The 27,558-nt window shown below is 36.1% G+C and overlaps 3 protein-coding genes and 1 long non-coding RNA gene across 12 annotated transcripts in view; 3 read left to right on the forward strand and 1 right to left on the reverse strand.

Moving 5' to 3' along the window:
• The window catches only part of LOC118262667 (protein tramtrack, alpha isoform-like), a 31,108-nt gene extending 21,707 nt beyond the window's left edge, over nt 1-9,401 (forward strand). For 4 of the 9 annotated variants that reach the window (XM_050697471.1, XM_035574209.2, XM_050697470.1 and 1 more), the window contains exons 3-5: nt 3,939-4,379; nt 4,838-5,065; nt 7,329-7,820. In XM_050697471.1, coding sequence (XP_050553428.1) covers nt 3,939-4,379; nt 4,838-5,065; nt 7,329-7,519 — 860 coding nt within the window. In that variant the 3' untranslated portion in view covers nt 7,520-7,820. Of the gene's footprint in view, nt 1-268; nt 3,819-3,938; nt 4,380-4,837; nt 5,066-7,328 lie in introns of those variants that run through there. The other 5 variants (XM_050697475.1, XM_050697474.1, XM_050697476.1 and 2 more) reach the window with 2 other exon arrangements.
• LOC126911281 (uncharacterized) lies at nt 6,062-6,399 on the forward strand. The gene is made up of 2 exons (XR_007705799.1): nt 6,062-6,191; nt 6,334-6,399. It is a non-coding gene; the product is annotated as an uncharacterized LOC126911281 (long non-coding RNA).
• Nucleotides 9,402-11,030: 1,629 nt separating the features above from the next.
• On the forward strand, nt 11,031-12,107 carry LOC118262688 (MRN complex-interacting protein). The gene is made up of 2 exons (XM_035574229.2): nt 11,031-11,221; nt 11,316-12,107. The coding sequence occupies exons 1-2, from the start codon at nt 11,171-11,173 to the stop codon at nt 12,042-12,044; spliced, it is 780 nt and encodes a 259-aa protein (XP_035430122.2). The 5' UTR covers nt 11,031-11,170; the 3' UTR covers nt 12,045-12,107.
• The window catches only part of LOC118262655 (extracellular sulfatase SULF-1 homolog), a 78,238-nt gene continuing 62,772 nt past the window's right edge, over nt 12,093-27,558 (reverse strand). Inside the window, exons 4-17 of the mRNA XM_035574192.2 lie at nt 25,979-26,130; nt 25,658-25,827; nt 17,995-18,133; nt 17,481-17,668; nt 16,790-16,954; nt 16,536-16,710; nt 16,291-16,450; nt 16,000-16,151; nt 14,438-15,918; nt 14,243-14,357; nt 13,941-14,160; nt 13,720-13,851; nt 13,299-13,386; nt 12,093-13,174 (exon numbers count right to left, since the gene is read on the reverse strand). Coding sequence (XP_035430085.2) covers nt 13,096-13,174; nt 13,299-13,386; nt 13,720-13,851; nt 13,941-14,160; nt 14,243-14,357; nt 14,438-15,918; nt 16,000-16,151; nt 16,291-16,450; nt 16,536-16,710; nt 16,790-16,954; nt 17,481-17,668; nt 17,995-18,133; nt 25,658-25,827; nt 25,979-26,130 — 3,416 coding nt within the window. The 3' untranslated portion in view covers nt 12,093-13,095. The remainder of the gene's footprint in view (nt 13,175-13,298; nt 13,387-13,719; nt 13,852-13,940; nt 14,161-14,242; nt 14,358-14,437; nt 15,919-15,999; nt 16,152-16,290; nt 16,451-16,535; nt 16,711-16,789; nt 16,955-17,480; nt 17,669-17,994; nt 18,134-25,657; nt 25,828-25,978; nt 26,131-27,558) is intronic.

Genomic DNA, 27,558 nt, shown 5'->3' on the forward strand with positions numbered 1-27,558 from the left:
ACAATTATCTTTATTTGCCAATTTCATATGCCTTACAAGTTAATGCAATACAGTAAGTTAATTGATATTAGTAAGTAGATGTAAAAAGGACAATTTCAAGGGGATGTTTTAAATTTTCTTTTAATTTAAATTGCGACTAGACGAAATTATTGACAACTCGTTCGTCAGTCCCTGTGACATTATCCTTTTATACAAGAAGTAGATAGCAAATCGTTAATATTAATGGAATATTTATTTGAATACTTATCATTTCAATCTTAAATTACAGGACGCGATAGCCCAGATTCTGAAAATAAGGACATGAAATACACTCGGGAGTCGCCATCACACGATGGTTCAGGAAAAGTACGCGTTAATCCAGGAACACAGGCTTCCACATCCAACGAGTACCAAAACGACTCCCTAAACAACAACACGCTGCAGACTGGCGGCAACCAAATGCAGAGGCCAGCCGTCAGAAGACGAATAAGAAGAAGAGCTAACTCGGCGTCAAATGACCCCGCGGAGCAACTCACCGAGATGTCAGTCAGGGGTCTGAACCTGTTCAGATACGCGTCAGTCAATGAGGGGGTGTACCAGTGCACCGAGTGCGCTAAGGAGAACATTCAAAAAACCTTTAAAAACAAATATTCATTCCAGAGGCACGCTTTCTTGTACCACGAGGGTCATCAAAGGAAAGTGTTTCCGTGCCCCGTCTGTTGTAAAGAGTTTTCTAGGCCGGACAAGATGAAGAACCACATGAAAACGACCCATGACTGTTACGTGCCGAAAGATTGCGTGTATCCACCGAACGCTTTCTTCCTGATCCCGGGCATGGAAGGCCAGCTGCCGCCCGGCATCAAGCTGGAGGCGGTGCGCTCCCGGTCGCCGCACGGCTCCACGCCCTCGCATTCCTCGCCCGACCCCGCGCAAGTCTGAGTGAGGCACGGGTTCGCGCTGGACTTGTGTGATTCCACGTGAACATGTACACTTTTCCTTTGGCTAGTTTTAGGTCGTCAAGATATCGAAGTTTCGATTATAGTATTCGTTCTATTTTTGGATTAAAATTTTCATGTACATTTTTACATTGTACGTATTACAATATTTCCAAGAATACTGTTATGCATTTAATAACGAATGTTTGTTACATAAAATAAAGCTCATTATGTTATCTTGTTTAAAGTATGGTTGTGCAAATATTAGACAATAATATACAATGTAATATTTGAGGCCAGTTACTGCGTGTTGAATTTAACTTGTTTTGAAAATTAGCATATGTAGGTGCTACAAAAGTCTGAAATGTGCCTTCCATTTACGCAGGTTATTAAAGTGTAATGTTACTAAATGAGTTGTCGCCTAAAGTGCCTAAAATACTTCATATAGTTATTTGAGATACCGCAAGACACCAACCAAAGACTGTATTACAGATAAATCTTATTTTTACTTTGTCTATGTTCGCAAATTGCAACATTACCGGTGTGATGTGATCGGAACTCGCGGACCGGCCTCCGAAACATGTGGTCCGGGCCGAGAACAGGGCCACGGCGTCGTCACTCGCAAGCATTATTCAAATAGATATATTTAATTATATTAAATCTTTTCTATCTTACTAAAGACTTTAATAAATAATAGATTATATTAAAATATTTCTCTACCAATTAGTGAGCCTACTGTTATGTACGATGTGTACCTATTTGATTGAATCTATTTTAACAAGAGAAGTATAGTGGGAAATATCAATATGTTAACATTTAACTTAATAGTGCCATAGCGCAATCTTTATTCATTTTGTATGTTTAATATTTTATTACTAAAGTTTCCAACTCTTATTATTTCACTTTTAGATTATATTTAGTGGATAGTGGAGCAGTCCTAGTTGCCTGGGACGTATAACAAAATCAGCAGTTCTTCCATTGATAAGGGAAATAATATTTGTTAGGTTATGTTAGTGTCACGTCTAATGTTCATGTATATTGTTAAGTTCCGCTTGGGAGCGATTTATACATAATCTACGTTACTTTAAGTTTCACGGTTTGAAAGATGCCTTTATGAGATCGATTAATGTTCTACTGATCGGATACTAAAATAGAGTAGTTTTAATATTATGTTTACTTAAAGCATTAATCGGTTATATATTGAGTTTCTGTATTTTAAATTTTAGCGCACAACTTTGAGATAGTTATGTCTACGTATGTTAAGTTTAAATTTATAAGAAGATTTTGTTAGATCACGTTCTTGTATATAGTTAAACTTGTGTATTACATAAATATTTAGGATATATAGTCGCCGACAAGGTATTAACAATTTGCAGTGTGATTTTATTTAGGTAGGTACGTCAGCGCCAGTCAATCGCACAAACTAACTCAACGTACTGACACGTTGGTATATTTTGAAAAGGACTAGCTTTTGTTTATTTTGTATTTTCTTTTATTTTTATTTTTCACCACTTCTCGTTCTTGTATCGTATTTTCCTTTGTTACGTAATGAATCCACTGAAGGTCTCAAGTTGGAGGAGGATTGTTTCATTTATTTATGTTTATTTTTATTATTTGGAGTGGTGAAGTGTTATGCCTATCTTTTATCTTTTTTGTAGTATTTTATTTTGTGATATTAGTGCTAACTAAGTTGGCGATCATGTTCATTGTTGAGTTATTGTAATTCTTTACTTTCTCACTTCTAAACACGTGCTGCAAGGCAGCGTAATATTAATATGCATCGGTAAACATTATTTTACTTTATGGATAAAGTATTAAGGAAGCGAGTGTGCGTTATCATTGGTAAATATTGACTATCGGCGATTAAATATTTTGTTATTTTTACTTATACTTAATACAAAATTAAGACAATTTATTTGCACAAATGTTCATATAAGTATATATGTAAAATATTCTGTTATATAAATTCGATGTATCTTCAGTAAAACTTTACTTCTGCCAGTGACTATGTGCACTGTACATGTCGCCGGCAGACTGTAGACCTCTACCTAAATGTTACGCCTTCTGTGTCATGGCAATAAATATGCAAATAATTTTGTAAACTATGTTATAATATGAAAACTCTTGTAGAAGTTTAGATGTTTATTATTAACTAATATTGCAAGAAAAGTTTTACTAATTAGGTTCGTGTCATGTGCAATGATTATATGCAAGTGTTGATTTTTTTTCTATATTCTATTGACTCTTACTCGATGCCAACAACTCGTCGTTATATAAATTGATTTATCAGACTGATGGTAAGTATTCTCCAACAGACCCCTACAAACGCTTCGTGTCAACTTGTTGCTCAGTTATTGGTATCGAGTATAAATATAGTTTACTATCGTTCACATATAGTATAGTTCTGTCCCGTTCATTTCACCAAGATATTCTTATCTTCTAAAATCTTTATATTTCGAGAGATTGTACCAATTAGTCGTTCAAAAGTATCACTAAATTAACTTGTCTATGTACTTGTATACTTTGTAAACGTAAACTGTCAGTATACATCTTTCGTTTGTAAGATGGGCCATACTAAAATATGTTTCTTTGACTACTCCTACAATATTGTAATGAATAGTGATTTAAGAACGTTAGATATTGGATAGTCTATATTAACAATAGCTATTAACAAAATTACTACCACAGTCTAACTGATAATTTTAATAGAGTACTATAGTAGGTATGATTATATCGTTGCAAACATCAAAGCTTTAACCATAAATTGATGAGAACGAGACAAAAGTTTATTTTTATTGTAACAAAAATATAGTAGTTTATATTTAAAGAAACGATCTTACCAACACGTATTGAGTAATTATTGTGAAAACATTTACCTACACTACGAATAAAACGATAAAAATATTTTAGTCATTTTATTACACCCTTTAAAACGTGCTTATTACCTATCTACTTACTTAATAGTAAGTTAAGTATTGAAAAGCAAGAACAGTATCATTTAACGAATGATGTATTTACTGTTAGAACTTACAGAGTACCACTACACGTTCGATGACGAGGTAGACAACGGCAGTATTCCTATAATAACTCTAGAAGTAATGTCCGACTCGTCCATCCCCGACCCGATCATTGCCAACTACGTGGACGGGGCGGCGCCTGGCGGGCAATTCGATGACGCTCTCAATAAGGACACTGGAGTACACTTCCTAACAGAACAGATGCAAAAACTTGAACCGAAATATGAAGGGAACAAAGAAGAAGGGAAGGAAGTAAAGGGGAGACATGATCTACTGGAGTACATGTTGCGCACCGACGGCAGCGTCATCTGCAAGATGTGCGGGGAGATACTGCAGAGCCGCACGCACTGGTACCGGCACAAGTACAAGCGGCACGCTGCGCAGCCGCCCAACCCCGCGCCGCTGTTCCAGTGTGAACAGTGTCTCGTCTATTTTAAGAGTAGAAAAGGTAAGGGTCTTCTCGACGTTCTACTGGTATTCATACCCATACATTGTTTTTGAATAATTATAGGTACCAACAGAGTTATAGGTTCCAATTCTTTCTGCTAAAGTATATTGATTATTTTTTAGCATATTTATGGTTCCAGACATTAGGGGATCGAACCAAATTCTTTAGTTTAAATTAATTAACTAGGGGTGTTCAAAATGTCATAAAAGACGCTTATAACCTTTTTTATCACGTTTATTACAATTTTTACTACTTGTCAAATACATTTTTTTTATATAAATATTTGTCTCTCGTAACTAGGTATGTTATAGGTAGAATAGTGTAACGCTAGGACGTTACCTAAGGAATACTATACCTAAACCACCCTAAAATAATAACCTATTTATTCAATGATTAACTTTTACATGCTTCATGTTTTCTTAGATAAAATATCAAAAATGCCATCCTTATATTTTCAGGATACATTGGGCATATAGCGAGCAGGCATAGTGAATTATTATCAGACAGTAGTCCAGTACTCACGAACACGCAGGCAATACAAGCCACGGAGAGTTCGCTGCAGGAAATTAAAGAAGAAGCCGACCCCGAGTCCATGATCCCGAAGACCAGCGTGCCCAACTATCAGACATCCGTCGTCAAACACACGGCGAAGGCCACGGAGCCGAAAAAAACCTATCGCAGCAGAGGTAAGCAAATGCTGATATATTATGTTGTACCAGGAACCAAGAACCTAGGTACCAGGTGGTGGTGTACCTAGGTACCAAAGCTCCACTCTATGGGTACCCAGTCAAGCTGGACTGAATATTGCGCTCTGGCTAGATCATTGTTTGATACAAGCCTGTAGCAAAAGTCATTGAAGTAATAAAAATCAAGTGATAGACTTATAGAAACTTTAAAGATTCAATTGTATAGCTCATATACTCTACCCCTCCTCGCCGCAACCCCTTAATAGTTTAAGCCTTCAAACTTTACAGCAAATGCTGTCATGTGATGTGTGAGACTTCCACAAATCTTATGAGCAGGGTCTTTGTTAAAAATAATAAGATACGTATTTCAAGATAGTATATTTCGTAAGCTATGAGCTATGCGCACCTTACTTCATGCGCTACGAACTACGCGTTATGCGCTACGACATATATGCGCTACGAACTACGCGTTATGCGCTACGACATATATGCGCTACGAACTATGCGCTACGAACTACGCGTTATGCGCTACGACATATATGCGCTACGAACTACGCGTTATGCGCTACGACATATATGCGCTACGACATATATGCGCTACGAACTACGCGTTATGCGCTACGAACTATGCACTATGAACTACGCGCTACGAGCTACGGTCGTAATGTTCAACGCAACTTAAGAGTAAAATGTCACCTTATTGGTTTAAGATTGTACAGTAGGATTAGAAACTTGGTTTTACATCAGATCTGATTACGTTTTGAATATATAATCTCATTTTGTCAATATTTAAAATGATAGTGTTTCTGTATGATAAATATTTCTCTAAGTAGTAATTCTTTCACGAACTTTGTTCTAACAATAAAGAATATGACATAAAGAAATTAGCTTTTTTAATTAAAACTAGTGGTCGCCTAGTGATCGAAATTCGACCATATACGATTTAATTTACAATACCACTTAAAATACGTTCAAGGATAATTTTTATTTAACTCAAACTCTTTTTACCCGACTGCGCCAGAAGGAGGGTTATGTTTTTCGAGTGTATGTATGTATGTATGTATGTATGTATAATTGTTTGGCACGCTCTGCAGCCTAAACGGCTTGATGGATTTTGACTTGAGAGGTGTCGTTAGATTCATATTTACTGTGAGAGTGACACTGGATATATCAAAATAATAAAAAAACAAAATGGCGGATTTTTGGCGCCAAATTCGAATATTTCTCACTCTCTAGCCTAAACGGCTTGATGGATTTTGACTTGAGAGGTGTCGTTAGATTCGTATTTACTGTGAGAGTGACACTGGATATATCAAAATAATAAAAAAACAAAATGGCGGATTTTTGGCGCCAAATTCGAATATTTCTCACTCTCTAACCTAAACGGCTTGATGGATTTTGACTTGAGAGGTGTCGTTAAATTCGTATTTACTGTGAGAGTGAGACTGGATATATAAAAAAAATAAAAAAACAAAATGGCGGATTTTTGGCGCCAAATTCGAATATTTCTCACTCTCTAGCCTGAACGACTCGATGGATTTCCGCTTGATAGGGGTCGTTTGATTCGTATTTACTGTGAGACTGACACTAGATATATCAAAATAAAAAAAATAATGAAACTAAAAATAAATAAATAAAAAAAGGTAATTTAAAAAACTAAAAAACCCGACTGCGTTTCTTTATAATATTAAAATGAAAAAACCCTAAAACAAGAAAGTCATCGTAAAATTTAAGCAGTCGGGACCCATTCTAGAAAGCCAGCCGTATGTGCTCTCACAAAGTCTTTATATTTAGAATGGGTCCCGACTGCTTAAATTTTACGATGACTTTCTTGTTTTAGGGTTTTTTCATTTTAATAATATAAAGAAACGCAGTCGGGTTTTTTAGTTTTTTAAATTACCTTTTTTATATAAAACTCTATTCATATGAGACGTGAAAATATTATTGCATTGTCTATCGATTTTGACGTTTTGTCAAATACGATCAGAAACTATGCATGTGTGTGTAATGTTTTATTTATTGATTTAATGTACTTTATAAGCATTATTTTTTTAATATATTAGCGTTCTGCACTTTTCCTACATATAAACTATAAGTGTGCCAAATTTTAGGCTCCTGCGTCCGCGCAATTTTCGTAAAAAAAGGGTCCAAAGTTTTTGCGTTACGTATTAATATGTATATAGATATCGGGTGTTTAAATTTTGTGGTGATTGGTTATTCATTGCAAATGGAATTAAAATATGATATTAATTTTGTGTTTCAGAACAATTAGTGAACCAAGCAGACTGGGAGGAAAAACGATCTCGTGAAGAGAAATTGGTGGCAGACATTATTGACAGAGTCCGTCGCGAATGTGAGGCACATCCGACGCCGCAAGCGTCCACACGTCGGCCGTACGCGCGTCGCACGACCCCCGTCATACACACGCTGCGACAGACCAACGCACTCACGTAAGCACGACACACATGAAGTTCCTCTAGGATAGCCTTAATATTAAGACAACACGTCTGTTAACAACGTATGGGTATTACTACAATTGTAAGAGTTGTTCCAAAACTCTCAAAATTTTGTGAAAATGCTGCTCAAACATGGCAGTGCGAATATGGCTAGTGATTACTATAATTTACTAACAGGTTTCAGAGACAAAAATCAAATCACAATAATATACACTAATAGAACGCTTTTCAGATAGACTACTCTATACCATACCAAAGTTTGTAATCGAAAAGACCTATACATAGGGCCTGTCAAAAATTTTTACTATTACCGAATCTACCTTAATGGTATGGAATTATGACAATTATTGAAATAATAGGTATGGTATATTAATTAATAAATATGCAGGAACATAACACACCACACTCAGAACTGGTTTAAATAAGTATGGGGAAGCCCGTGTACTGAATAATACATAGAAGTTATTAAGCGTAGAGGTAAGACACTTAATAATATGCTTACACATTGTTTTGGGAACTTACACATACCGAATACACTTATTTTGTAAGGTAACCAACAGGCCACTTTATCGACAATCGAAGGACAATCATTAAACACATTCGACGTTAATACAGGATTATGAATTTGTGCACATAATGAAATTTTTGTAATTCAATGAAACTATTGTTTACGACTGATTGATATGCGACGTGTGTATACCATTTTTAGCATTTCATTTGAGATTCGGCCTAACGTTAACGTTACATTGAGTATACCAAACATAAATACGAGTAATATGTAATAATGTGCCAATCAGTCGAAGCATCTCTCAAGTATTTTTGTGCCAAGTATTGTAAATAGTAATGTGTAAGTACTGTGCCAATCGGTATATTACCTAATATTAATACGCCAATAATCATCCAGATCTTGTAAATACTTATTATATTAACTTAAATATACAATCAGTGGCTACTCCATATTGAATAATTAATTTTTATGAAGTCTTTGCATTAATAAAATTAGGTTTAAAGTATCATATAGGAATTTTCATTAAGTATGTTCCTACTAGATAGTCGTCGTTCCATTGAAGAAGTCATATCACGCAAGCGCGAAATTTTAATCAGTATGGAAACTATACGTCTTTTTCATATCTATCTATGTAGAACTTAATCGATTTCAATTGTAACTACCAACTTTCAGCTCATTTGGACAAGTGATGTCGGAACTATACCCAGAATACTACTATCTATTTCTCATGTGCCGAGTACAATAAATTGTTACCCTGGCGCCTCGTATGCCACAAAAGAAACTCATGCGCGTTGGAGATTTGTACGACCACACTTTCTGGTCCTGGGACCTTCTTCAGGAGCTCCGGATGCCCTCCATTACAATACGCTACGCTATAGACAATACGCCTCTGGTCTAGAGCATAATTTTCCTGATTTTCATAATCTAATTCATATCAAAAATATAAATCCACATAACAGATCAGGACGGTCCACTACTAAAGTTTGGGCATCCTCTACATAAATGGTGTTTGGCATACTAACCGACATACCAAATACAATTAGTTATAGTCACACGCTGTATATTCACTTACTGTATTTAAATAAAAACTAAGTCTGCCATTTTAGCTGTTAAGCATTACATATATTCTCAAGCATTACATATTTTCTCGTAAAATACCTACTTGTATACATAGTCATGTCCTATTTTTCTTACGTACTGCATCATTTCAGTATATTTACGGCTGTTGCTACCTATTTCAAAAAGGAATGTACAGTCAGCCCACATATTCGGTATTCAGGTACAAAAATAAAGAGAAATTCAGTGAGCTAACTGCAGAGCTGCAGAACGATTAAAAGTACGGCTTCGTTAAAACCATATTCCTTAGTAACATTAGCTAAAGTCTCTATCGAGTCAATCTTTTCTTACCTGTATACTAACTTATATCACATTTACTCATTTTCCTTCAATCATCTAGGCAACATTTTAGGTACCTACTGCAACTAATTCTGTCCCTTGTATTCGTCTACGTTCAATATAATAAATAACGGCTATAATGATATAGGAACGAAATGTGAGACTGAAAGTAAGAATAAAAAGTTAGATTCTCCTGAAATGCCTACGTTACTAGCAATTGTAACAACGTAATGTAATGTTCAGCAATATGTACGTATACAGGGCGAGTACTTGGAAAAATACACGATCCAAAATACGCGAATAAAGTTGAAATGTGTAATAAAATCTAAAATCCTTCTAACTATTGTTTCATTATGAAATTTTACACATTTCACGGAAAATTGTTAAGTCCAAATCGTTTGTCGATGATTGTCGCAATAAAATCCATTCGACCGATCGTTCAGTCGAATAAAGTAAAATAATAAAAAACAATCTTTCGAAGTAAAATAACGGACCCTTTCACAGATAACTGCGATATGTTCACAAATTGTTGTTGTCATGTGTGTATGAAATTTTATGTTTGAAAAAGCACCCTCGACACAGGAGAAAATCCTATTTTTAAACTATTGCGAAAAAACCTGGTTTCGTGTATTTTTTCAACAAACCCCAAAACATTTTTTAAAGTTTTTAATGATATTACTTTTTAATATTAATGTACATACTATATTTATTGAAAAGAGCTAGCTTTTAGCATCTACTTATTTTAATTTTCTTGAACTAAAATCGATAAAAAAATCCTGTATCAGGGTTGAGATTTCAGTTAGTTCAGTATCCATATTATTTTAGAATTAACTAATTATACATATAATCACCTGCTTCGTGTTTTTGTTTCATTTTCCTTAAATGGTTATTGTAAGTATTTATATTAAAATTTACTTCCATATTGTGTCAAACATGTAAATATTACTATTTTATCTTATATATACAAAAACTGTGATGAATGTGGCTCAGAAATATACGTATTAAGTGACAAAAAAACTAGTTTGATATTTTCCCACACCTGCTGTAAGGTATTCTGCATTATTCCTGGTTATAGGAGATATTCGTAGCTTGATTGTGATCCTACGCAATTTTACCCTTACTGCTACATTTTGATGTTCCAATACTCTAAACACATACTCCATTACCAGAATAAGAGACACACTAGTACCAGCAGCAATACTCGTACCAGCAGCAATTACCGTGGGCCCTTTCCAGCCCATGATCACTCTCAACCCTATCCCTCAATCAGCAAATGATTTTCACTTAAGGTGTATGTCTAGGGGGTGTTAAAAATTTCGTTAGGACCTCCAGTTTTTGAGTTAATGCATGTTCAACCGGGACAGGCTTAATAAGCTTATAACTATCGAAAATACTTGAAAAGCAGAGGTTAGTTGAACGTAGGTTCTTTCTGGTATATTAATTAAATTATTTTCTTATTCCTCTTATCAAGAAAAGAGGCAAAATAGTATTTAATTTGCTTTAACTTGAACGCATGAATTTATTACAAATTGGCGACTTCACCACAACACTAGTACACCAGAAACTGTCATAAGCAAATAATGACACTGACAATAGTGACAACTTTGACAATGACAACTTTTAAAAAGGCATGTGAAGTGGTAGCGGTGCGCTTTGTTTATTTATCAATAATATTGTTATTTGATAATTATATCATAGTTATAAGTTGAACTAACCGTTTTTTGTATTACATTAGTCAAGACTGCCATGCCTCAAATATTTCAAGTGTTGAGATGCTACAAATGTTTCGTCTTTCAGGTATAGTTATTAGTTGATACAGTTTACATTCATCCTATTTCCTTAATTGTTTCAATCTGATTACATAATTTGGTTTCTATTTGTTGAACTGTAGGTACACCAAACTAAAAAGTCTAATAAATGGGAATGTAAAATCTGCGGCGAGAAACAATCTGTAAAAAGGCATTATGGTATAGGAACTGCAAAAGACTGTAGACTACATGTTCAAAAATTAAATACAATGCGAGGGGACATAGACAATAAGAAATCCACAGAAGATATAGACAGCGAGGATGAAGATGTATCAGAACCTGGGGATCTTAGCTGCAGTCCTGTAGCACCAAGTAGTATCAAACCCATAACAAATAGCAAATGGTCTAACTTTGTAGATGAGCCTGAAATTGTTGAAGAACCCGCTATTGATATGAAACTGGGAGATGCTGAGGTGGTTTTAGAAATCCCCAAAAAGCAAAGGAGAGCAGTAAAAAGACAATTTAATAACAGTAATAATAAAGATTATGAGAATCATAAGGAACCAAGTCCACCCCCCAAAATCATACCATTCTCTAGCACTGGTACTAAATTAAACACACTGCCACTAACTTCTAATTCAGAAAATTTGATATCTCAAATAGAAACTAAAAGTAACAGTAAGCCTAATGTGAAGAAGTTTATCCCACCTATAGTTAATAAGAATTCTAAATGGGCACAATTCACTGAGGAGACTGAGGAATGTGCAGACACAGAATGTACAAATACTTCACAGAGTCAGAGTATGTCACAAAGCAATGCTATGTTCTCATTATATGATGATACCGACTTAGACAATTTGTTAGATATTTAAGAATTTATTTTTATTAATTTAAAATGGAAGTTTTGGTAATAAAGGACATTGATTTTCCAATAATTTTATTATTACAACCAATACACATTATCATCACAATGGCAACAGTTTAATATCACTTTCATTAATGTCTACTAGATAAATAGCGAGTACTACAGGCATACCTTTACATTGTAACATCTACAACAAACTTCAATGATAAGATCCCACATACCGAGATCGCCCCATACAACAAAGTCAGCAAATATCTTGCTAATCTCTCACAAGGAAACAGTACCATCACAAATATGCAATACTCATGGTATGGTCACTGCTTGAAGCTAAGTTTAACAATAATATTACATTGATAATATATAATTGCTGAATATAGGGTTAAAGCTAAATGTACACAGACTCTTAGAAAGACAGACCTATTAAGTTTATTGTACACCAACTTGCAAAGACATGACTCTTATTGCTAGATTTGTTCGTAGTATTTATGTTAAGGTTTGTAAAAACTTAAATACAATGTGGTCTTAATATAAAATGTTTGTTTGCATTAGGCAGTGAAATATCTCAGAAATTGTAATTACTTTGAGAATATTGGGAGTAAATTTCAAACAAAGATATTCTTAACAATAATTTTTGAGACAGAATACAGCCACATACCTAATACAATAGAATACATAGTTATAGGAAGCCCTACTGCTTTTCGATGTGTAAGAATATCCTAGAATAAATATCCATATACCTAATGTATGATAGTCACTTAGAAATATAAGAAATCAGACTGTTTATTCTTTACATTTTGTGAGATTGATGTGTGTTTAGATAAATAATCTCCATAACTTCTATGTTGCTTATATTACGATATTTTTCAAAATATTGATAGCTTTATTCACAGAAGAAAACTCAGAAAAGTCGTATCGACAACCTACTGTTTCCGCCCTTAAAATAATATCAAACTATCGTTATTGCTCCCGCCCCGTGCTGCCTGCCAAAGATCTCTTTAGAAAAAAGCAGCTCATGTCCGCTTTTCGTAATATTTTCCAAAGAATATATTAGTGCTAGACTAGTATGGCGCCATGTGCCTGCGTCTGTGTAGTTCTCTCGCTCGCGCATATCTTCGCCCGTAAGTCCATCGCCAAGCCCTGTGCAAAAAAATATAGTTAATGTTTGTAAACATTTGGAAGCATCATTAGGGGCTTTAGGTACTCATAAAAAGGATCAAGATTATAGTAGTGTAGTTTTGGAACTTGGTATTGGAATTCGTACCTTTCATTATACCCAACAGTATCACCTCTATACAAGTGGTCTTCGAATCGGTCGTCAAATCGCCTGTTAACGGTCTCTTCGCTGCTCCCTGAAATTAGTTTTAAGTATTACTTTAAAATACCACCTTTTGAAAAGATTTCAAAATGCATAGTTAATCCACGTAAAGCAGGGATGCACAGACTTATTAAGACTAGGGGCCACTCGGACAAATTATGAACGGATTGCGGGCCGCCAGAAGTATAGGTAATTAATAAAGAATTGATAATAATGTATTAAAATTGAAAAATAATTTATTAATTTGAAGCGTGCACTGCATAGTGCTTACAATCTTTTTTATATTTGGCTCAAATTTACTTGTAGCAATTTATTTTTGCTGTCGGCGGGCCGCGGTCTGTGCATCCATGACGTAAAGGGTCCTTACCATTGGGGTTCGAATGAGAGAATCGTCGACACGACGGGCCTCTACAACTCAGAAGTTGCTGCAACTGGTTGTGGAAATAATCTTTCTCAGCTTGTGTCAGGTATTTTACTCGATTTTGTGTTTCAAAAGGATCTGAAATTAATCCATTATAAGTTAGAACATATTATTATTGACCTAGGAAGAACAACGAATAGCTTAAAGTATATTTTGTGGTTTCATACCGATTCTCAAGTTGTAGTAGGTGACTAGACCAGTAATAAACTCGCAGTAGAGTAAGTTGTGCGTGGCGTTGATTGTCCTGACGCAGTTGTAGGTATTGTTGGAGGTGCTCATACAGAAACAGAAGGGACCCGCTGTCCAGAACGGTGCCGTCCGCCAGTGGTCGTTGTCGTGACGATAACAGTTCATACGTTCAGACTCGCAGAGTTTCTCCAGTTCGGCCTAAAAAATAAAAAGATACAAATGAGGCATGTCAGTTATAATTTACCAGGAAATACCCAATCCATGAAAGAAAATAACTTACCCTCTTCCTTGCTTTCCTAAGTTTCTTTTGCAACAGCTGTGCTTTTCTCTTTCTCTGTTCCTCTCTCGCCTTCTGTGCTGCTTCCAGGTAGCTGTGGCCAGGGCCTCTCATTTTCCTGGAAACCAAAAAGAAATATTATATGTTTTACCACGTTCTGAGAAAATATCACCAAATAAAAAAAGTTACAACACTTACCTATTTTCTTCACAGTAACAGACATGTTTGTCCTCATTCTCAATAAAGAGTGGATGGAGTCTTCTTTGAAACACGTCGACAGGCTTATCGAATATTCCCATGTTCTTGGACGTTGCTTTATTGGGGTTCCTCTGCTCGTATTCAGATGCATCCAGCCGTGCCGGACCGAGACTTAATGGCGCAAGCGTTGTGTGCCTTGGTGTGGTAGTAGATGGTTTCTGCGTTGTGGTTGTTTCACTGACTGCAGGTTTGCTCGTTGTACTTGTAGTAGGACCACGTGTCGGACCCTCTGTTGATAAAATTTTATCAATAGCAGCACTGAAAAGGTTCACATTCTGTGAAAAATATGCTTCCTCTGTAGAGTTCTCTTCAACAGCAGTACGTTTTGTGGTGATATCGAAATGCATTGCAAAATCAGTTGTAATTACTGGATCAGTGCTAGTGCTTGTTATTACACTTTGCAGAGTACTTCTGTCTTCCACACTGTTGTCTTCATAGTTTCCTTCTATGATTACAGTAGTGACTTGGGGTTTTGGTATTTCTATTTTTTCTTCAGTAATATTTGTAAGTGTATTTACTTCATTGCTGACATTCACAGTTTGTGTTGTAAAAGGAGCTTCAGTTTTTGTCTCATTCTTAACTTGATAATCAAACACATCATCTTTGGTTTTAGCATTTATTGTAGGCACGACGTATTCATTGGAGTGCCTTAACTTTTTCTCCTGAGCAGTATTATTTCTGTGTTTTGGTTTCACTCTATGGACTCTACCCTTTCTGAAGTGCTCTTTTGAAGTATTGTGTTCGTGAGTAAAGTTCTTACTGAACAAGTGGTTGTTAAATACTGTGGGATGAACAGTTTGTGTTTCAATTGCTGGTTTAGCTGTTTTTAAATGCCTCTTAATTTCTTTTAAATCTTCTAATTTAGTCCTTAACTGTCTTATTTGATCTTCTAAGCTTAGTCGATTTGTATGCCAAGCTTTAAGATCGTTGTAAATAATTTGTGAGCAGTTGACTGTTCCATCTTTTTCTATCTTACATTCTAAGGAAGACTCATTGCTGTTAACTATCGCATCATTCTTCTTATGTTTATGTTGATTCCAGTGTTGAGCCCTACGTTTTATTCTTTTATGATCTATATTTTCTTTGGTACGTTCATAAGCCTCAAGGAAAGCTTCAGTTTCCTTAATAAGTTTATCGATCTTTTCCTTTGTATTTCTGCTCTCTAGTTCATCAATTGGTTCATTCTTGAAATTCAAGTGTCCTATACTTGGATTTTCTTTAAGAATGCTATCAACCGTGTTAGGTTCGTAAACCTCATTATCTATAGACCTTCTACTGCGAGTACTGTTCTCTTTTGTAACTTCAGCGAGTCTCCGAGCTATAGTACCATCAGTTTCGAGCCTTGTATACACAAGTCCGCTGGGTGTGAAGCAAGCACATTTTTTTGTGCTCATCTTTGATTGTGGCAAAGTGGCTTCACTCTGAAAAAAGTTTATTTATAAAATAAATCAATCAAATTCTCATAATATATTTTTTTCTTTTATAAAAGTAAGTATACGAACCTCATATCTACATTTATGTCGCCGCCATCTTCCGTTTATTAGAACGCACTTCCACTTCCTGCCCGCTGAACAAGGAGCACGCAGCTCGGCCTTTGAACAATCGGCAGCAATTCGAGCTGCTTTACCTTCCAAACCGCTGGCATCTGCTACTTCTAAAAAAAATAAAAATAAGTAAGTACTTGAAGGAGAAGTTTAGGAATAATATCAATTTAAGCTTTTCTTTGTTGTTATTATAACTTTAAAAAAAACAAAGAAAATAATTAAAAATAGGACTTATCATCCTTGTCTTACGGTCGAAAAGCTTGTTGCCAGGAGTGAGATAGTTCGGCTGTTCTTCAGCGTCGAGAACCTTCTCCAGGCTGGCTTCTAGCAGTGGGTTGTGACTCTCGTTTGTTATCAGCGGCTCCGACGACTTCTTTAGTGAATCGATCGAGTCACTTTCTGAGCTTTCCTAAAAACAATTTCAATGTGATTAGATTAAGATATTGACGAATTGTTTTTACAAATATTGGCTGATCTAAGTAAGTTATTCTCACATCATCATCGTCATCATCAGGCTCCAGGAAGTCGTCATCATCCGTGTCCTCGTCAAAGTCTCCGCTCTCTAAGGACTGAGGAGGTGATGTGGTGGCCCGGTTTTCATTCATCTCCCGACTGTACTTGTTCTCTCGGGAGCGATGCCCCAGACCGGGGATATCTCGCCGACCTGAACTGAAGAATAAAATATGGCTTTATAATTTTTTCTTACCAATATTTTAAAAGTTATTTTTCTTATTTTTGATGTTATTACCTTTCCACTAAGAACGTATCAGGCCAGTGTGCTGCTGCGTGGCGGCGACGACGCGGCTGCAACAACGGCAGGAGTGATCTTCCATCCATATGCGCTGGCGGTTCCACTCCACCCATATCCAGGAATGTTGGCGCCAGGTCGATGTTGAGAACTATATCATCCACGCTGCAGAGACAAATAAACGCGTTGAAAATATGCTCATAATTATGTCGATAAGCAAAGAATCGATAAATTCAAACTATAATATGATATATAATATATATAAACTATTATAGATGTTATATTTTATAATAAATCCTCATTTTATCCCCAAATGAAAAAAATAAGTTAGACACTGGTTATCTTATGAACAGATGCCAATAGCCATTAAAAAAATAAATGGGCTTTCTTTTTTTCTTTTTAATGGCGTCTAAATTTTTCATACAAATCAACCAGTATCTACTATCGTATTATACCTACATGGTGGTTGTAGTAACTGTAACTGGTTGTATCAACTAAAAAAAATTGGATGCCAATAGAAAATAAAAAACAAAACGCATTTCTTTTTTCTTTTTCAAATGGCGTCTTCAATTTTTTTTCATACATTCCAACCAGTATTTACCTACCTTCTCAAAACAAAAGTAAAGAGGATGAATATCATACTTAGTAATATTTTATTGAATAATATGGGAAGGTACTAAAAACAACTTACACAGTGCCGGGCTCTACTCCTGGACCTCGTACGAGGAACGGTACCCTGATGTCAAATTCAAACGGAAAGCTTTTTCCTTTGACTAAGCCAAATTGGCCTAAATGGTAACCGTGGTCTGAAGTGTACACTAAATAGGTGTTGTCCAGTTCTCCAAGTGCTTTCAACTCTTGATAGACGCGTTCTACCGCCTGGAAAAAATATTTAAGTAGGTATTTTAGTACTAATGTCAAAAATCCGTTGATGGTCGGTACATGCAATAAGTAAGTAATCAGTATTTTTATTGCTCAAAATAAACACTAGATAAACCCTACATTTATTAATGAAATAGAATGTTATCCAATAAATCACACAACAAATTAAATTCAAAAGCATTTACGAGTATCTACGAGACAAATTATGCGCGAAACGCCATATTGGAATTCAGAAACATTTTATTGGCCGTAAAACTTTGCACTTAAGTGTTTGTGAACTGCGAATGTAGTTGTACCGAACTAGTTTACAAGTTACAGCGTACCATGTCAACGCTCTGTAGTGTCTGCAGTCGTTTGGTCATCAGCAGGTCTGTGAACTGCCGATGGATGGGTTTCATCTTGTCCGTCACGCGGAGAATCCATTGCTTGTCCGGATTTGGCGCCATGTCGTATGTCGGCGTGCTGAAATAGGAAAGTTAGTTTTAAATAAGCAAGTTGGTACACTGGAAAATACTGTAAAGTTCAGATTAAATACTTTGACCGTTCATAATGTATAGGTACTAAATAATAATGTCAGAAATACTTATATACTTAGGTAGGTATTATTATGGATGGAGGCTGGAGGTAGGTTTCGAGTCCCAGATGCGATGGTAACCCAGCTATCTATCTAGTAAATTACCTAATCCTAAGTAGCTCTTTCGACCTGAGAGCAATAAAAAAATAGGTTTAGTCTAAAAACGAGATTCACGATAATCCAAATAAATAATTAGCTTAACCACACTACCTACCTAGTTACTAGGGCCACGTAATTAAATTCTCCAAAAAGATGAGACTATTTTCCCTCCTTCATACAAAATTTACTAAAATTAACGAAACTTTCTCATTAGAGTTTGCAACTCATTTTGTTCATGAATTTTGCTCTCTACAGTGTTGAAGTATGCGTGGTACTCAACTATATAGAATTAACTATGCTGCCGGTAGGTGCACTTTATATACACTTTATACTTTATCTACCCTTTCTTAGATACTTCGATATTTTCAGCCAAGAAATAGCTACTAGAACTGGGGAAACTGAGATCTAGAGATAAACAATGATTTACCTCGTGTCTCAGTGAGTACGTCAAGTCCCATTTAGATCTCGGTTTGCGATTCGCGATATCAATCACAAACTCTCAGGTTTTGCAAGTTTTAGCGTAAATACAAATCTCGATCATACGTTGTTGAGTAGGTAAAAGTATATTATCAAGGCAAGGGTAGTACCTATGTATGATGCACATGTATTGAATGATAACACGATAGCCCATCTCTACATAGGTATAGTTCATAAGGACATCTTACGTAAAGTACGTATACATAGGTACATACCTTTCTTCTATCTAAGTACATAACATCGTCATATAGGTAGGTACTTAAACAACTTAAAAGACAAGACTTTAAACACAGGTAAATAAATAAGTAGATAATAAATTACAAGGAACTTTTAGGACTTTAATTATATATTAATTTAAGATTAGCTGAGCTGTCCTCGCGATAAATTAACTGATTTATGTTTATTTTGTGTTTGCTTACACACCTATAGCCATGTGGGTAGGTACAGCCGACAAAAGGCAACGGCCCAACGTGGACGAATGAGGTCGAAAGGTCGTACATTTATAAGTAGGAAAATAGTTATAGTTGTTAGGTACCTACTTTACATCAGAAGTGTGGAATAGGTGTTAAGATTCAAATAAATTAAACAAAGCTATAAAAGTCATTGGAAATAAGTTTAGCACTTAACAAATTGAACTTAACATACGAGTAATGAATTAATAAAGAGATAAATCTCTAATAACTATACAACGAAGGAACTTCAGAACGTCGTTTTCTGAATAAAAATCCTGATTCATAAAGTTTAGGCATGATACCTAATCGAATGCACAAAAATAAGGGTGATGAAAACAAAATTGATCGTATATTATTATCTAACTAAAAATCAAGGTTTAAAAGATTCATTCTACATCATTATTACATATTAAAGGTACATTTTAGACATTTTTTTAATTCGCTTTTGTCGGCACCGCCCGAGGACAGGTTTCTGCGATACGCCCGACCAGGCGACCACACAATACGCTGATGGCTGAATATTAAAACACAGGGTTACCATAATAAAAAAACTAGACATTAGTTAGTAAATACTTCGTGTCTGGGAATCTTATGAAGATTTATTAAGGTGCTTTTAATTGCTTATTTGATGCTATAATATCTATATTGATGATGCATGTACTCAATACCCACCGATTGACTATTGGTTCGCCAATGAATAATAAATTTAGTGATGTCTCTATTCTAGACTAATCAAATATTGAAATGGCATGACCTACAAGACATACAAGTTCACTAAACTCTGAAATAACCTATAGGTAAGGTATACAAGTTACTAAGTTATCATTAGGTACAATTTGAGTTTATATAAATAGCGCCTACCCACTGACTGCCCTTTAAAACTCATACCAAACTTAAAAGCATCCCTACATAGATATGGTAGGTATACAGCGAGCTTTGGTTGAACTTATTTTAGTTTCAGATTCTCTGACCTTTAGCATCTAAAAATGTTTTATAGCCAATAACTTGTTTAACAAATACATTTAGAAAACTCAATATATAGGTACGCATATTCCTACGACGAAAGCCTGACTACAGCTACTCACTAAGTTTACAACAATCAGGGATACCAAGATAGAAATCTCTTTATGAAAGATTTGCCGGTAAAAAATATATAAGCACAATTTTGGAACAACCCTGATGCTTCGTTCAAACCCATGTCCGATTCTAGTTACTGGCGCCAATAAGTCGGAGATGGTCCACCGCAGCATGCATGCAACTTGCACTAATGAAATGAGTTTACCATCCATCCAATATAATACAAGCTATCTGGAACTAATGTCTTTGAATTTCCATTTTAAATGTTTATAATCCGTAAAAGTGGAACAATTTCGCGATTGATTTGCATAATAATTGTTGAATAACACTAAATTGTATGCAAAGAGAAACTAAGATGCGTAGGATCTAGTAGTAATTTCTTTGAAGTGGAATTAAGTTCGACATGAGATTAACTTCAGATTATACATGTTTCTGTAACAGATTAACTAGAGATTAAGTAGTATAAATGTAGGCTTGTAGGATTGATGTCGAGCATCGAGTACTAGTAGCTCTCCAATGATCTGACGCGATCCGTCTCTCATGTTACTGATTTTGCCTTTTCTATTACGTACAATACACCAAATCGTTTACACGGGAATAAGCATTTGTAATCATAACAGGGGGTATAATGGAGCGATCCCAATGGCTTATTGATTTATTACAGGGAAGCTATAAAAGTAGAGGTATGTAAGTACTTAGTAGTAAAAGTCGTACAAGGAAATAATTTTCTGAATGGTAGCATAAAGTTTATAGTGACCGCGGAACAATGGACCATACGCGGCCATGTTTATTAATAAGCTGAACTAATCAACAATATGTCGTTATATAAGGGTTGCCTTTTATAATTGACTCGTGCTTAGCTATATACGCGTGGCTAATAATTTACGCTTATAACTGCAATTAATTGCTGGTATTAAGTAAGGTTCTACATAACCGATGTATTGGTACATTTTGACAGAAATACTTCATATTCCCACAGAAAAACAACGGTTCGACAAATTCAAGACGACGGTCAACACACTGCAACGGCTGTCGTCTTTATTTTTCTTTACAATGAGTGAGACATTTTAGCAATACATATTTTTCAACATCAAATAGCATTAATTACTTCATACTTAAACGTGCCAGTTCTCAAATTCAAGTTGCAATAACATTCAAACGGTGCATAAAATGTAACAGCCCTGACTGGTCAATATGGAACGGACCTCTGACTTCATCCCGGTGTCGCAGCACGGTTACAAATAAACAGCTTAAAATATAAATGTTATTTAATGATTCGGATAAAGACTGTCTCGTTTATTAGTATCGGCAACTTTCAACCGCTCTGAAGGCTTCCCCGACAGGTCTAATTTATGCAAGGACCGGGCGTAGGTACCCGTCGAACATATCAACTGCACGATAAATAAAATCATGCAAGGAAGTCGTCCGTATAAAAAATAACGTAAAATATGCACATACATACATTCCTGATGTATTTTATGTGGAAATGCGGCTCGGCTTTGTGTTTTTACTGAATGTAGACTGACAACTGGTTTCAAACAAAAAATATTGTAAATGCTTATTACATTTTCTACCTACGCTAGTCGAATATCAGAGATAATAATTAGGTCTCCTGGCTTAAAAAATAATTACTTTAAGTTTTAGAACATGTTGCCAATCAATTGGGTCGTAAAAAAAACATTAGGATAAAGTTGCATTTGATGTACCCGCCTACATACTTATGTACATACAAGCTGAAACTATACGAAAATCTAGAATGTTTATAATTGCACATTACTCAAACTTACCTACGTATGTAACTATGTCTATAAAGTGTGGTGTATTAGAAGATTCAACATTTTAACCTAAACACCGATCTGTTATTTTCTCAAAACAACTTTTGTTTTTCCGTGTAATTTGGTTCAGCGAAGTGAAAATTCTTCAGAGTCATACCATCTGACTCTGTTTTGGAAGGGTTTGTTTGTTGAAGAAAACAAAACCAATAGGTACATGTTATAGGAGGGTAGAAACTTATTACTTTAGACTGTTAATATTTTATGTCATTTTAGAGACGTGCATTATTCATGTGCATCAAACAATGTGTGTTCAATTTCAGAAACAAGCTATAAAATCCGCCAGAAGGTGCAATTCGATGAAGTCGAAACGGCTTGCAATCTAATACATATTCAGTGTGCATATTGTCATTTGTGGAGACGGCTGGGGATGGGGCGCGGTGCCGAGCGCGGGCTCTGCTTAATAACACGGCACGTCTGACACTCTGATACTCCTGCAGCTGCCGATGATATGAGCACAAACTTATTGTTTTGAATCCCACATAGGTATCTCGCAAACATTTTCGGACGAAATCTACATATTAGTAAAATACGTAAATATAGGTATTCTCCTCCTAAGTTAGGAAAATATATATAGTGTCCTTTGTTTAAAACAATATTTAAGACGTCGAACTTGTTTTATCTCTCATACATAAACTCTACATAGTTATACATACCGTCTCTAAAAGTTAGATGTAACGACTAAAACTCACGACAAATATTAATGTTATCGAAATCATGACTGTCATTAAAAACTTCACACTGATTTTTAACATCCACGTAAATAATGACTACACAAGTAATAATATTGAGCTATGTATGCCTGTAAATGCTTTTTTAATACTCGTAAAGAAGAACATTATACTTATTGTAACTAACGCACTAATAGACTGATAAAACTATAAATAAATCTAGTATAACACACATTTAATGTGAGAAGTTCGCTATAAAATGGGCATACTCCAAGAAGTTGAAGTATAAAGTGAGTGAAATGGTGTCAATAAAGTTGTTGTTCTCACTACACAACATCGTAAAACGAGAAAGCGTCAAATATTTCACCTCTATAAATGTTTATAAATAGATTAATCCTGTGTTTACTCCCACTAACACTAAGTATTTGTTGCTGGAATATTCCTATACGTAAGACCAGTAAAACGCTACGATTTCGAATGGTTTTTATAAATAAATGTTTATTTTTTCCAGCCGGAGAAGATTCATACATCTGATTAATGTAAATATCTCAGGTACCCAAAAAATATAAAGTGTTTTAAATAGCATTTACTGGTATTGAATTGAAAATTAAACCAGATACTTTAGTATCGATTATTTCGCTGAAAGTTTCGTTGCAATATCTTATTTCCTTGTTAACATTACCACACATTACTACGAAATTCGCAATTTGGAACATTGGGTATAATAAATATAATTTTGCACAATAAGACCGTGTTTATTTAACAACTCCAATTCCAATAATTAACGTAACTATTTACAAACGGTTTGCATTTGTTTTTCTACGCTCCCCTGTTACAGACAATATGCAGAGTTTTTGAAAGAAAATCTAGTCATCCGTGACCATCCGGACTCTACCATGAGACCAGTGATAATACTACGTCGTAGTACTACACGTAGGTATACATTACATAAGTGAGACATTCAGACGTAGTCGCCGTAGAACAGACAATTGATGTGTGTGCGGCATTCGCCACCTGAACGTAGCAGTGACCGATACCCTCACATTACTCCGCACCACAAGCTCCCGCTGAATAAGCGAACCAGTTTGCTATCGCCCAACACGAGAGATATACGAATATACGTTCTCCTGAATCCTGACTCCCCGCTAAACATTCTTATGAAACATAAATCAGGCTCGAGCCACCTCGGCTGAGTGCAACTAAAATTATTCAGGCCGCCCGCCGTCCGCCATAAGTGCACGTAAAATTTTCGGCGAGGTCCCGCGAAAAAAGGCCGCTCATGATTATGAACGCGAGTACATGCACCGCCACATAAAGTCGACTGCTATTTAGTACGCTGCGTGTTACATGTATAGAGAGGCTGTATCGTTGCAGTAGCTAACTTTGTAGCGTTTTCATTTCAGAATGAATAATTGAATGACACAATTAACTTTGTATACATTTATCCAGGTGTGGTTGATCCATTTGTAGCACCGAAAAGCTTAAAATGTATCGTGGAAAGTTATTGTAAGTGTGGATTATAAGGATAACACACTAACGACCTCTTTAAAATTAAGCGTAACCGCGCTCCGGAGCGCGTTGAGGTGCTTAGGGCCTTGTAACATCCTTGAGCGTATCTTAGCAGTGAAATGTTGCTGGGTCGACCACAAACATCAGAGTGGCATCCTAAAAGCTATTTGCACTTGGTGGAGGCCCAAAAACTCCGACTGTTTAAATATTTAAAGAGTGGCAAGATGGCCGGTGCTGTTGCGAAAATGCCAGCAATTAGTGTTTTTGTTGAGATATTTAGAAGACGCGAGTCCCCGGCCCGCTGGGCTTTCAAACTGAATACCGATTTTAATATTTTAAATTTCAACGGACGACGAACGAAGTGATTCAAGTCATACTCTCTGAGGACTAAATTATGAAATTGAATTTATCGATTAGAGCAACGACCCCTCCGGTTGTTTCAGACATGCTGACTCACCTGCGTTGACGAATTTAAATATTATTACAAAAATATAACTATACATTCACCTCTCTGTAAATAAAAATTACGTCTGATCTTCGTTTAATCGGCAAGTGTGCAATAAACATGTTGGAGTAGAACATATTTCCATGTCATATAACCATTTTACAGATAGAGTATAAACATGAAGCAAATACTTTGTAGGTACTTACTTCATGAGTACAAATCATCTTCATCGATTGTTTATAGAGAACTTTTCCCATTATCGCGTGTACCGTACCAAAGTAATGCAATAAAGTAGGTATTGCACTTACATAACATTGCAACTGCAGCTATAACCAACGCGACGATAGCCCCATCACCTTCACATGATTTATTTGTATTCTTACAACTTGGACGATATAAATCACGAGTGATAAAGTGCCGACACTTGACTGTTATTCATTGCCACATACCACATACTGCCGTCACGCAATAATCCTTATGAGTATGCAGCCTAGATACTGTATATCACCAGCTTTGATGTTTTGTTTTGGAAATAATATCTTGTTAGTAGGTGAAGAAGTTCCTAAAACTACTTCTACGGGTATCACCGAGGACGTTCGATTGAGTATTGATGAAAATACTGCAGACTGGTACTGTTTTTACCTAGAATCAATTCTGACAACAGACGAACTGCAGCCTTCATTGGTGTCATTTAATGTGGTACTTTCATAACTTTTACTATCTCGTCGTGCGAAAGAGTAGAGAGAGAGATTTTTGAAAAGGAATTACAACACAAGAGACTCCCGAAGCTTCATAAAATATTCTCCGATGTTTCGATTATATTAAATTCGCAATTGTATAATATACTTACTGATGCGTGGTGACGTTGAAGAAGAGATGCGAGTACTGAGGGGCGGAGTCCTCGGGCCCGTGAGGCGCCGGGAACGACATTACCAGCAGCACGGGCTTGCGGGAGAAACGACGCTTCGACGCACGCAGGAACGCAATCGAGTCGTTCGCGATCAAGTCTGGGTAGTAGTCCTGTCACAAAATCGTTAAAATGGTTATTTTTAACACAAAATAAACGCAAAACATAAAGTACTTATCCATAAAAATCAATGGTGATTCTAATTTGAACATCTTGAACCTTGAGATTCTACATTCAATTACTGTAGAAGACTGAACACCTTACCTTATGATAGTCGTCTCCGTGTTTGATCTTCTTCCCGTTCATGTTGATGCTGTAGTTGTAGTACTTGGAGTTCATGATGAGGCCCCCCCACTCGCGCCAGCCGGGGGGGATGTACGACCCGTTGTACTTGTTCAAGTACTTCCCGAAGTAGCCTGCACAGAACATAAGGCTAACTTTAGATACTTCTGAAGTTTACATCATCAAAAGATACTTTGCAGTTCGCACTTCGGTGGAAGAAAAATCGAACAAAGAAGGTATAGGTAGAAACGTGTTCAAAGTAATAGTACAAAAGTTTCAGACAGACAAAATACAGTACACAAAGTATGAGGTACAAATCTCACAGTTTCAAAAAATAAAAACGTTTAGGTTACAAAATGAGCAATCACAACGAAAACACTCATTATAAAAAGGCGACCTTTTTGTGGATTCAAATAATTTTCTCATTACATTATTTGCAGGCGATTTAATTGGTTTCCACGAGTTCCAAAAAGAATAATAAATCTTAATTTAAACGGCAAACATTTCAAATAATGAATGGGGACAACGCGCGAACGGAACGTGGAATGAAAAGTGCTGTAACAAGGGATCATTGTTCGAAGAAGACAATAGTTCTCAAATTTTAATTTCGGCGACATTAAGGGAAACGGAGAGGGTTTTTAATTCAGTGCTGGTGTCGTGTCGTGGCGGGGAGGCGCGCTGTCATCTCCGATGGAGTGAAACATGGACGATGATTACTCTCCGCGGTGTCAACATTATTGGCACAAGGGAGGAGCAACGAGCGCCGTTGCTTCGATGATTACAAACTTTGCATTTAATACAGTTTATCTGTAATATCTGTATATAATTTGTGCAAAACAAATTGATTCGAATAACACATTGAAAGAGATATTCTATTTTTAACAATGTTTTTTTTCAGTAACATTTCCAAGGAGAGCATCCCAAATTACGTTAATGATGCAGCAATTTTCTGCAGGAAACTACACACTCACGGTAAGGAGGACGAGCACAACACCGCTGGATATAGAAGCAGGCCTTATCATAGTCACCCTGGCAGCAGGCCAGGAAACATTACACACTTCGTCATCATCTTATTCGCAATATTATGGAGCTCTGAGTCATCGAATTAATTCCACACACGACGCCGCGAAGGGTGGGTCGGAGTCCGAGGTGGTGTGCTGTTATTGCAATTTGAAAGTCCGAAATGTATTGATTTCCCACCCATTTTGATCCGAATACGACAAAATGAAGATTTTTCCTCAAACTGTTTGCCATTTTTACGCAACTTCCAAGATTGACTGCAGTATTATTTTCCAATCTTCTTAATGGATAAAACGTGAAAGGGCGAATGATTGGAACTATGGTGTTTTTTATAATAAAAGCCAGTAAACGAGCAGACGGATCACCTAACGGTAAGCAACGGCCGCCGCCCAAATACAACGCTGGCGTTATTTCACGTCGGTTTTCTATGAGCCCGTGGTGGTATCACTCCGATCGAGCTGGCCTATTTGTACCGAAGACTGATCTCCCACACTTAGCATGGCTCTCCCATACTTATATGGTATAATTCTATGATTATCTTT

This window comes from Spodoptera frugiperda, chromosome 12 (assembly GCF_023101765.2).
Source record: "Spodoptera frugiperda isolate SF20-4 chromosome 12, AGI-APGP_CSIRO_Sfru_2.0, whole genome shotgun sequence".
Taxonomy (NCBI): domain Eukaryota; kingdom Metazoa; phylum Arthropoda; class Insecta; order Lepidoptera; family Noctuidae; genus Spodoptera; species Spodoptera frugiperda.

Excerpts from the sequence above, each read along its gene's own strand:
- LOC118262688 (XM_035574229.2), top strand. The coding sequence starts at position 11,171 with ATGCCTCAAATATTTCAAGTGTTGAGATGCTACAAATGTTTCGTCTTT. Across the intron at positions 11,222-11,315 it reads ACAAATGTTTCGTCTTTCAG|GTACACCAAACTAAAAAGTC; the intron begins GTATAGTTATTA and ends GTTGAACTGTAG.